General features: G+C 42.1%; 1 protein-coding gene across 1 annotated transcript; it reads right to left on the bottom strand.

Moving 5' to 3' along the window:
• Positions 1-4,999: 4,999 nt before the first annotated feature.
• Positions 5,000-10,918, bottom strand: RASSF8 (Ras association (RalGDS/AF-6) domain family (N-terminal) member 8; the record flags this gene model as incomplete). The annotated part of the gene is made up of 3 exons (XM_010023840.1): positions 5,000-6,036; positions 7,173-7,317; positions 10,088-10,918. Coding segments are annotated over 3 exons (1,098 nt in total), but the record flags the coding sequence as incomplete, so codon positions are not given.
• Between the last annotated feature and the right edge of the window lie 7 nt (positions 10,919-10,925).

The raw sequence follows: 10,925 nt of genomic DNA, 5'->3' as shown, positions 1-10,925 counted from the left end.
GAACGGTCACCTTTCCAGAGCAGAGGTCCTCTGTAACTTATGTGGTCCCACCAACATGAAATGTCACGTGCTAGGGATTCAGCAAAGCTCACAACACTCTTGACTGCATTGCCAGTCAACAGTGCTACTACTGTGAGCTCTTTTCCCCTCACATCTAAGGAGATTAGGCTCCAGTTGGCTTAGGAAAATCCACTTGTTAGGATATTAGTCTAAGGACTGCATTTGGATGGCTTCAAATCACAAGTTCCCAGCTGCAGTAAGTTCCCTGTATTGATTAACTCAAATGATCTTCACAGGCACTCTGGTCTTCAGCACAGTAACTAAGCCTGAATCAGATCTTCAGTTCCTGTTCAAAGCTTAGTGTTGTCCTGCTCCCTGAAACATCTGTGCACCTTGTATCTGTTGTGTGATGATCCTGTACATTCAGTTCCAATCCTTGATCATCTCCAAACACACCCTTGCTTCTTTGCTTTAAGTTACACTGCCTCTGAGTCACTGACCAATACTATCTTTTCAGGATTAATACTAATCTTAGTAACAGTTCCTCAGTTGAAAACAAGCTTGCAATTCCATTCTCTTCTAGTTCTTGGGCTGTATCTACTTAAAAACAGAGCATGTGGACAGTTTATGGTAGAGGACCTCTCCTGTCTGCCAAGATGCCCTACAGCAACCAGTTGTATCTCTCACACCTTTAAGTAAATTGCCATTTAGGGGGGTTCATTGCACCCTAATGCTTGGCACATGGCCATTTCTGAAAGCATCTGAGCTCCAGGCATAGCAAGCTTCACCTTAGCCTGCTTTCAGGCCAAGTGTTCTTTGACAGGCAAAGTTCCAGTATATGTATCATGAGATGCGCGCGAGATGAACAGTGCAATTCCAGCAAACCATGAACTGTAAAGACCCAAAGTTTCAGAGGGGAATTTATTGTATGGGAGCATATCCCAATATATTTTGTCAACCATTCATGAGAATAATAAAAAATAGAAGCTTTTTAAATGACAAAAATATAGTTACATATAATACAGATTTTCATCTTGCATTGAAGCAGAGCAGTAATAAAATGCTCACTTGTGTTTTCACAGTTAGTTTGCATTGCTTCTCTATGTTAAGGAACAGCAACTCAAATCTTCCAGTCAGAACTCCTAGTTAGTAGTTTCATGGGGTGATCATGAGGGTGAACGTTCTCTGCACTTTGATACCCTTTACAATAGAGCAGGCATACTGGATCCATCTTGGAACCACTTAAATTTCCAGAGGTACCAGCTACACTTGAAACGAGTCACCATGGCTGCAACTGAAAGATTTTTTAATCAGAATATGCTTTTAGGCCCAGTTCAGAATGATGTCTATGGAATACTCAAGAATGTGCTTAAATCCCATTCAGCGCAAAGGGCTCCAAGTTGCTCCTTTGTGACACCTCTGCTTGTTCTGCCCCTCACAAGCACTGCACACTGGCATGAAGCACTAACCAGCATTTGATTGCACGAGTAAGCTGCTTGCAAGACCACAAAGGATTCAGACATTCTTCAGCACTCCACTTACTTGAGACCTGAATGCATTCGCTGCATGCATACATTTATGTACATACTACACACACTTAACTCCAGCCCCTCCCCACAATATTATTGCAACAATTCTTTGCTGGTATAGCAGTTTATATACCAAGTTTCACTTAGTTTTCTATAAACATAGACACCTGACGAGAGCTAGAACAGCTTTCAATCAGTCACTATAATGGCATTGAAAGCTTTATTTTTAAAACTTTAAGCAGCAATACTGAATAAATAGACAGAATGATTGTTTTGTCATCTCCATACAACTGATGGCCTTCATCCAAAACATTAAAATACTGTAGCAAATAGAATAAACATGCATGTTTCAATGCTCTAAAAAAAAAAAAAAAAAAAAAAAAGGTGGAATATAAAAGTAACACTTTTGACACTTATTTTAATACAGTACAGACCATTAGAGACTATTTTCTGGAAAAAATATCTGAATACAGTTTGTTATTTACATGGATCATTAAGGCCCAATTCGCTCAAGTTAATGCACATCAGGAATTTGTATGCTTCAAGATAACTCACTAAAAATTACAAGATCAGGCTTTTTACTCATACGATCCCAGTTCACTAAAATAACGCAATACTCTTCATGCTAAAACCAAGGCAATTATTGCCCCAAGAGGAGATTTTTATTTCACTAAAGGATCTTCCCTGTCTTACCTCACAACAAAAGCATTTTTGCGTATTGCTAATGCTAGTGGCAGTTCTCTTCAAGAGCTTCCTTCCAACTTGCTATGGTTCAGAAAAGCAAGTAATCTCAAAGCTAACAGACCATTTCCAGAAGCAATTCAGGCACTTGGGAACCCAAGTCCCACCCCAGGGTAATGGGAAGCAGGTTCCTAGCTGATTTTTCAGAGTGGGACTTGGGTTTCTCCCTTGCTCAGGCATTCAGAACGTTTACATTAGCCTTAACCCACTGGCTTTTCAAACTGTCACCACCCCCAGTTCCCCTTTTCCCTATAAACATAGCATCACCAGCAAGAATAAACCATATCCTCATGGATGAGAGAGGTAACACAGTTAATTTCCATTAGTAATAAATTACAGGAGTTCTCCATATAAATTCCCCGTGCACTGGAAAATAGTGCTTGTGTAGTCAACTATTTAACGCAAGCAAAACACCCCGTTTTTATCATGCTGCCCAGTAAATCGTATGGCACTTGTTAAAATTAGTGTGTGTAGCTTCCTTTCTGCTAATGCCCCATAAGTAGGTTTGAAATACTTCTGAAAATGAGTTTTTCTACATTTGTAAAGAAAGGGTGAGGTTCTGCAGTTGATCAGAAGCAAAACTCTTAATGCCATAATGTGAGGAATTTTTATAACTGTAATACGTTGTTCAGTTCACATTAATGCAAGGGCATGCCATTTCTTTCTGGTTTATTTACAGAGGTGGTGAAAATGCTACAGAACTTCAGCCTGGGTGAAATTCAACAAAAGGAGCATGGTGGGGGCAAGGGAATTTGTCAGCATCTCACAAATGACAGGTCTGGGTACCAAAGCCTCTCTTTTGACATAACAGTGGCTGAAGCTGTAAGCCCTGACAAGGAAGGTCCTCTCAGTAATGATGTGGTGGCTACTCCTGAGCCAGCTCCAGCTTGACCCCTCCACCAAACAGCTGCTGCAGTCAGCAGGTGCTATTTTTTAGTTTAAATGGCAAATTCCTTCCTTAATTCTATTACAAAGCCGTAACTCAAGCCCTCCAAAGCTGCTCTTACCCTTCCTTTTAAACCTCCTCCTCCTCCCTCTCTCTTAGAGAATAACATGACTGAGAAAGAGAGCAGTTTTTATGATGCAAGAGCCCATTTCAGCTCAGACTAACATCTGTGAGAGATGGACCAGTCACAAAGTATGACAAAAACACCAGCTGGGTAAAAGTATGCTGATCTGCCTTAAAAATACTTCACCTCAGCACAGGACTGAAGTTGCAACAGGCTTTTCCTTGTGTTTTCCCCCACTCCCATGCAGCATAATTTGGGCCAGGCTTTGCAAGGTGCCGAGTGCCTCAGTTCTCTAACATCAAGAGGTGCTGATGATGCAAGATACCCACTGGAGAGGGCCATTTCATTTCTGTAAATTGAACCCACAGTGTAAGGCATATATGCTCAAGTACCTTGGACAGATATTGTCCCCAAACTATGTATATTTTACTTTTTTTTTTAATATATATATATACACACATTCTTTTTTTTAATACAAAGTTATGGGCACAGTGAACATGAGCACAGAGTTGTGATAAACAGTAAAATTTGTGAGCACTGCCAAGATTCCTCGGGTAGGAACATCTCATTCTCCAGTTTGCTCACAAGGGAAAATAAAAATAATAATAAAAAAAAGACCTGATAAGTTAAACAGTAAAAATTCAGAGTTCATTTGGAAAGGTCCTTTATATATTCACAGCCTTATCTGTTGCTGTTAGTCTAAATACAGCAGCATTTTTAGAATATATGATGCCATTAATAAGTGGAAAAGGAAAAAAAAATGCATTAAGCACTCAAGAGTCCTTCATGTTCTACTATATCTTATAAAACTTCCATTTGCCAGGAAGCTCCTTCTTTTAAAAAAGGAAACTTCAATTAACATTTATCTGCACATCAGTAAACCAACACAAGAGGATGCCAGGAGTTAAGAATTCTTAAGTATTTTCTATGGCAAAAGATTGGCGTTTCCTACCAGTGGTAAAATCCTGACCCTCCCAAAGGCATCGGGAGTTCTGTCGTTCTGCCACTAACTGAAGTGCAGGTATTCTACACCATGGCAAAAGCACGGTGACCCCTCTCACCTCAAGGTGGGGATGAGGGCATGAGTTGCTGTTAGAGCAGGGAATACGAGTGCAGCTGGGTAAGGCCCATCCCTTCTCTAACTCATGCACAAGGCCAGCCTCCTAATATACACGCTGCCAGTTGCTTTTTCTACAAACTTGGGGTCCACTCCAGCAATCTAATTTCAAGGCCTGTAGCCAACATGGTACTTAGTAGTGTCTTACTTTCTGCATGGAAGCTATCCTGTCTAATCCTTGCTTAGCTCTGATTGCATTTGAGTGACATCAAGATATGATAATGTTCTCTTTTCATGTGCTTTGTAAGAAATGACTAACAAATGTGTGCATTTCCTGTTTGTAAGCTTTATATTCTGTTAGTGACTGAGCAGCAATACATCTTCCAAAGGGGCTAAATGTCTACCATTTAACACTGGGGACCTGGAATGAAATCCTGGCCCCACCTGGGTCAGTAGAAGCTCTGCTATGAATTTCATGGGAGTCTGCCAGGCTTCTTTCCTCCACAAAACATGAATGAATTCTGGAAGGCTGGAAGAGGATACTCATTTGTTTCGTGGATGTTTGTTGTTTTTTTTTTTCTCCCCAAACAAGAAGATTTACCGTAAAACAAGAACACTGTAATGGCTAGTGGAAAAAATAAAGTACAAAATCACACACAGTCAAAGCCTCCTACTCTCTTTTGGTAAGATATATGAAGACAACTTCTTACATTGTTCTTTTCTCAAAAGGCATATACAATGTGGCAAAATATTTCAAATATACATTCTATATAATAAAATATCATCTAACTAGTGCATCCTCAATCATATACTGGAAATATTTTTACCAAGCCAAGGTTTAAATTCCATAAATCTTTTGAACACTAGGTGCTTCATTCAAGGCAGATTCAACAGCAAGTAAATCCCACAAGCTCACTTTTCAAGCCTTAGAAGGTAGCTATGGATGGAACATGACATATTATGACCCACAACAGAAATTAACAGAGTCAGTGGTGAGAAACCATTTTAATGGTTCAGCACTCCACAGAACTCTGCACTGCAAATCATTGTACTTGATCAAATGGTGGATGTTTATACACGCAGATTAAAGTCACCTTGTCAGACTGACATACAGCCATATATGATTATTCACAAGTTAAAAATAAAAATATAAAAGGTCAACATTCACACGTCCATTGATTAAAGGGAATAAATTAAACCTCAGGTAAGTTGCATACATGTTTTCCTTCACCCTCAGTCTTTTATTTATGCCTATACAAGGAACAATACTTCCCCAAACACTTCTGAAGTGGCAAAAACAAATGAAGGTTTTTGCACTCTAGCTGTGTTGACAGCAAGGTCATCCTTGCCAAGAATGAATTGAGACAGTTACTCTGTCTCTTTAGCATCAGTGCACAGGGTATGGCTCCAAGTAGTGTGTTGGAGGAAGAAGAGAAAATAATATGGTGGCTTAGCAAACAAACAAAACAAAAATAAAGGAAAAAAATCTTCTTCCGTTCATCATTGGCAGAACAAAACAAAAAGTGTATCTTGTCCAAGGTACCTTGCTAGGTCTTCTCCAGAAGAGGTATGTACTGTCATACGTAAATGCCCTCTGGGTTAAAACCAGATGACAGGGGATTCTGTAGAATCCGAAGGTTACTGGGGAGTTGCCTTGACGAGCCAGGGCGCTTCAGTGACCCAGTCTGAAATGTTGGCTCTGCACAAGAAAAAGGGCAGTTAGAAAAGTCCTCATCAAGCTGGTGTCTCTAGAACACTTCTTTCTGCTTGGTGCAGTGTGTGCTTAGTGCAGCACAGAAAAATTACATACCATATACAACAACAAAGTCAAACACCTGACTGGGAAGTGATGAGATCCAACGTGCACACTTCCTACTCACTTCAAAATAGGATACACCTGCACAATGTAACTGCCCTCCCAGGAGGAACATGCACACTCATACGTGCAATATGTCTACACAGTAATGTGCAGAAAGTGTTTGAACCTGTATGAAACTCACAGCTTCAGCTTCCTGCCCACTTAGAGAAAGTTCATGCAAGCACTTTTAAAGGCCTGGCTGCCTCCTCTCCCCACCTCCATACCCTCCCAATGCCTGTTGGTTAGAAAGTTTTCTAAAAGAAAGGACAGAACCAGCTAAGGAGAATGCTGTAACAGGCCCCTTGCAAGCAGGCACTGGATAAAGCACACCACAGCAGAGACTCAGCCACGCAGCAAGGGAATTTCTGCTTGTGCCACAGTTCTGACACACATTCAAAGTGGTCCCATGTTTCTGTCTGGGAAATTCTGAATTCAGATGTGGGCATGTGCAAAACACACTGATCTCACTAGGGGCAAAGTTAGCCTGCACGTGCCGTAACAGCCATCTGTGCAGGACTGCTGAATGGCGGGCAGCCCAGCTGGATTAGCTCCTATTCCTGTGTGGCTGCTGTCTGGGATTTCTTGAGATCCAGATCCATTCCTTTTTCTACACATCCCACCAGAAGAAGAAGATCCCAGATGAACAGCAATGTCAGGCATGCAATCATTCTGCGTGCCAGCTTATGTGCCTGCAGCCATAGCGGCCACACTTGAAAGCTGCTGGCCTAATGGGTTACTGATGAGACAAACACATGCCGAGGCACAGCAGGACAGAAGTTATTTACATACTGTGCTGTATTTATAGCTTGCTAAACCCATGGAATGAAAAGAAATATTTGACACTGTGCCTTCTTAGTATTTTACTAGCTTCTTTGCTAACAAAGCAGTCACTTCATGTATGAGTGCTAGCATTAAGGCAGCAGCTAAACGCATTGCTATCCCTTCCCCACCCACCAAAAACATTCCAAGTGCTGCACCTCTCTCAAGCTCCACATGTGGGGCTTCCACCTCAACAGGGTCTGCTGGCAGCACCGTGACCTTCGTTCCTGTTTGCTGGATGAACTGTTGCAGGTTAACCTGTCGCAGCTCCTTTGTCAGTTGCTCCAGTTCTTGCTCCCTGTCCTGCCAGGAAAGAAAACATCTGTTGAGCAGCAGTGGATAGACAGAGCATTAAAGCAGCTTTTCAAGACTGTTTGCAATTGGGCAACTAACAGCTTCTCCTTTTGATGAGAAAGCCGCCGATTTTTAAATCTAGGTGCAAATGAAAGAGTTAAAAGGTATTTTACCCCCATAATTTTTTCCCCTAATTATCTTCTGTAAACAGAATTATACACAAACTCACAGAAGGATTGGGGGACAATAGTTTTGTAGATCTGATCTAGGAACAGTCCCCAATAGCACAGCCCTCACCCACTTCAAGCTTGCAGTAAGGTTACGGTTGAGTCTGAATTCAACAGTTAGTAGGAAAATCAACACAGCTGATCTAAATTAGGACCTTTCAAATGACAATTGCTTTATCACTGATGTGTTTGACCTGTTCAGTCAATGCATATCATGCAGTTGGCCTCAGCTTCCTGTGATACGTTTGTGTTCCCACTCATTAGCTACAAGCTTTTGCAGAAACTGGACTGAGAAATGGAAGCCAGGCCCCCTTCATATTTCAAGACACTTGTATAGAAAAATTCTGCAATTTAGTTTAGGCCCATGAGACTCTACCACTGGGCACTTGGGACACAGGACATTCTTAACTATCTGTACTTACTAGGGCTCCATATTTTATGAGATTGTTACAAAGTTGCCACTGAAGGAAATTAATTCATTGTATTTTAGATGTGAATCACTCGAGTACCCAGGTTAGCAGAACTAACATCATAAATTACTTGTTCTTCACACTGTTCAACCTTCACAGGAAATAAGGTAAAAAAATGTTAACTATCATCCCAAATCCTACATGTTTAAGGTCTGATTTAGTAACTAATTGTGAATCTTTAGTGAAATCTTTTACCTGAAGGGTGGGATATTTTTGTTTGCTTGGTTTTGCTCTATTTTGTTGTGTTGTTTTGTGTTGTTTTTTTTTCTTTAAAAGTCTTTGTCTAAAAGCAGGGAGAGCAAAGCGCTGCATCTGATCCTTAACACAGCCTCATACTGCTGGAAAGTAATGTTACTGAGGTGGCTAGAGAAAAGGAATGACAGAGGTAGCACAAATTACTAGAGATTTCTCCCAAGCTACTAATAACGCTGCCTTCCTGGTTTTAGCACTTAAAATCTAGTGAATTTAACAGGAACTTTCCTGAGAAAGCAAAACCCTAGCCTATGAAAAAAACCCAAAGCCAGAAAGATTTTGAACTCCATCATAGTCTCACTGTGTGTTACTGAGGATAGGTAAGATTAATAAAGAGGACTTGATGCCTTCTGTTATTGCAAATCCTTAAAGCACAGTGTGCCTGGAAACTTGAGATAGACAAATATGGGCAAAAGTGCTTACAGTTTTCATCCATTTTGCTTTGGATGGGAAGATTACATTTTAGTAAAACCAGCTTATACTGGTATGTTTTTAGGCGTTCAGGAGGAAGGATACAAAATCCCTTAACATGTTAATGGCAGAATCGCCTTACTGAAACTGCAGCACTGTTAAACATCCTAACTGTGGGTGCCAGGAGTACTAACAACAATTGCAACTCAAACTGATGTGTGGTGCCTCAGTCCTATCTTACGTGGCACATTAAAATCCCAGGAGCCATAATCTTTCCTTCACCTTGTCCAGCTAGCAGCTAGATTTCCATTTACATTTATTCTTTTCTGCTCTAACACAGGCTCCAGGTGATTGATACCATTAACTTCAGCAAAGAAGCAGAGACTGGATTCTCTTTTGGCACACATGTGCCACAAATGCCTGAGGTGTAGAGAAAACAAAATCCTGAACATCAGCAAGGCACACAGGAAAGGAGAGATGCTATTCTTTAAAACAAAAGCCCTGTAAGCTAACACTTTAGCTCTACATCTATCTATACAGGTGCTGCTTTTGAACTGTTCTTTTTCATGTGTCTATTTTGGTGACAGACAAATCTAGCACGAGTCAGAAGCTTAGCCTCAGGGAAGGCTGTAATGGTGTAAATTTCCCTGAAATTTAACAATATGAAGCACTGGAGCTGCCAAGACCTAGGACCTAAATCCTCAAAATGTCTATCCCCAAATACAGGGGTTTGAAGACAAATACTGGTAAAGGTGTTAGGCTGAGAGCACTATGGTCCTGTTTAACACCTAGCAGTACAACAATCCCCTGCTAGCCTTGAGTGTTCATGCAGGAGGTACTATTTGTCTGAGGTGCAGCAGCACCTGGCTGGAGCAGGGTGAGGCAGCTAGGTGCCATGGGTGCAGATGTACTTCCCTCAGCTAGTTTGGCTCTGGTGTTTCTCAATCAAGGACTGCTGCATGGTGAAGGCAGGCGTTGAGTGATTTTTCAGAGGTCACCAGGCAGTCAGGGAATGGTAGCAAACCAAAGCCATGACTGCTGGGAAAGAAACTGAGCCAGCATGTACATAAATGGAAGGTGGTGTGTGGCACTCAGTACTAACCCTGCAGGTCATCCTGACTGGCCAGGAACACATCCACCAAACATTTGCTGGTTTATCTTGAGACAAAGAACTAACTACTGCTTTTCTTTTCTGGTGGTTTGAATGAGCAAAATACAGGCGAAATAGAAATTCTCTGCTCTTAAAAAAAATCTGAAATGCAATTTGAAAATAAGCACAACTCTTCATCTCTTTTACCCCAATTCCCTGTGGAAACTTTCTTGTGTTTTCTTTCATGGTCTCCAAATCTATGCAAGAGAATTTTGTTACAGCCATGCCCTTAGTTGTTCTTTTGCTATCGATAAAAAAGACAGCCTTACCTGTAACCGCTTGGTAGCTTGGCCCAAAGACCGTTCTACAGCTTTAATGCCATTTTCCAGCCTCAGACTCTGCTGACCCTGTATATCAATTTCACCCTTCACCTTCTCGATCTTCTCCTTGACCTCTTCTTCATTCACCTGGGACTCTTGAACTTCCCGCTGCAACTTCTCTGCTTCAAGGCCACTTTCCATGTTGTGGATCTGAGACACGTAGTCCTTCAGCTTGCTCTCGCACTCCAGGATCCTCTGCCTCATTTCCTGCAGCTGCTCCTTCAGCTGTTTTTCGTTCTCCTGTTCGATCTGCAGTTCGTTTTCCCAGAACTCTTCCTCTTCAATCTCCACTTCATTCCTTTTGATCTTCTGCTCTAGCTTGAGGATTTCTTCTTCCAGGCTGGAGTTATACTTCTGTTCCCAGTAGCGGATCTCAGCTTCGTTGGACTCCAGCTGTTTCTCAATGCTTTGGAGCTTCTCTGTCTGGAGGTGGATCAATTTCTTCAACTCATCCGCTGTTGTTTTACAGTTGTTGAGCACCTTTTGCTTGAACTCGGACTCCTTGCTCTTCCCAAAGATGTCCATTAACCCTTTAGCCCCGCCGGTGAAGGTGAGGGATTTCCTTTTCGGCTCCCTCCTCTTCATGGCTTTGTCGCTGGGCGGCCTCAGCTTGGCGAGGGGCGGCAAGCTCTGCCGGTACAGAGTCCTCTCGGGGATGCGTGCCGCGCAGTCCGAGGTCGGCCGCTCGCTGAGCGAGGGCCCGGTGCGGCGCAGGATGAGCTGCACGTCGCTCGCGTACTGCCCCCACTTGTTCAGCGACACGATGGGGTTCTCGTGCGGCGCCAGG

Source organism: Nestor notabilis, unplaced genomic scaffold, assembly GCF_000696875.1.
Source record: "Nestor notabilis isolate BGI_N333 unplaced genomic scaffold, ASM69687v1 Scaffold36031, whole genome shotgun sequence".
NCBI lineage: Eukaryota > Metazoa > Chordata > Aves > Psittaciformes > Psittacidae > Nestor > Nestor notabilis.
Note: the sequence above shows the minus strand (reverse complement) of the source record. Positions and strands in the feature narration are given on the sequence as shown.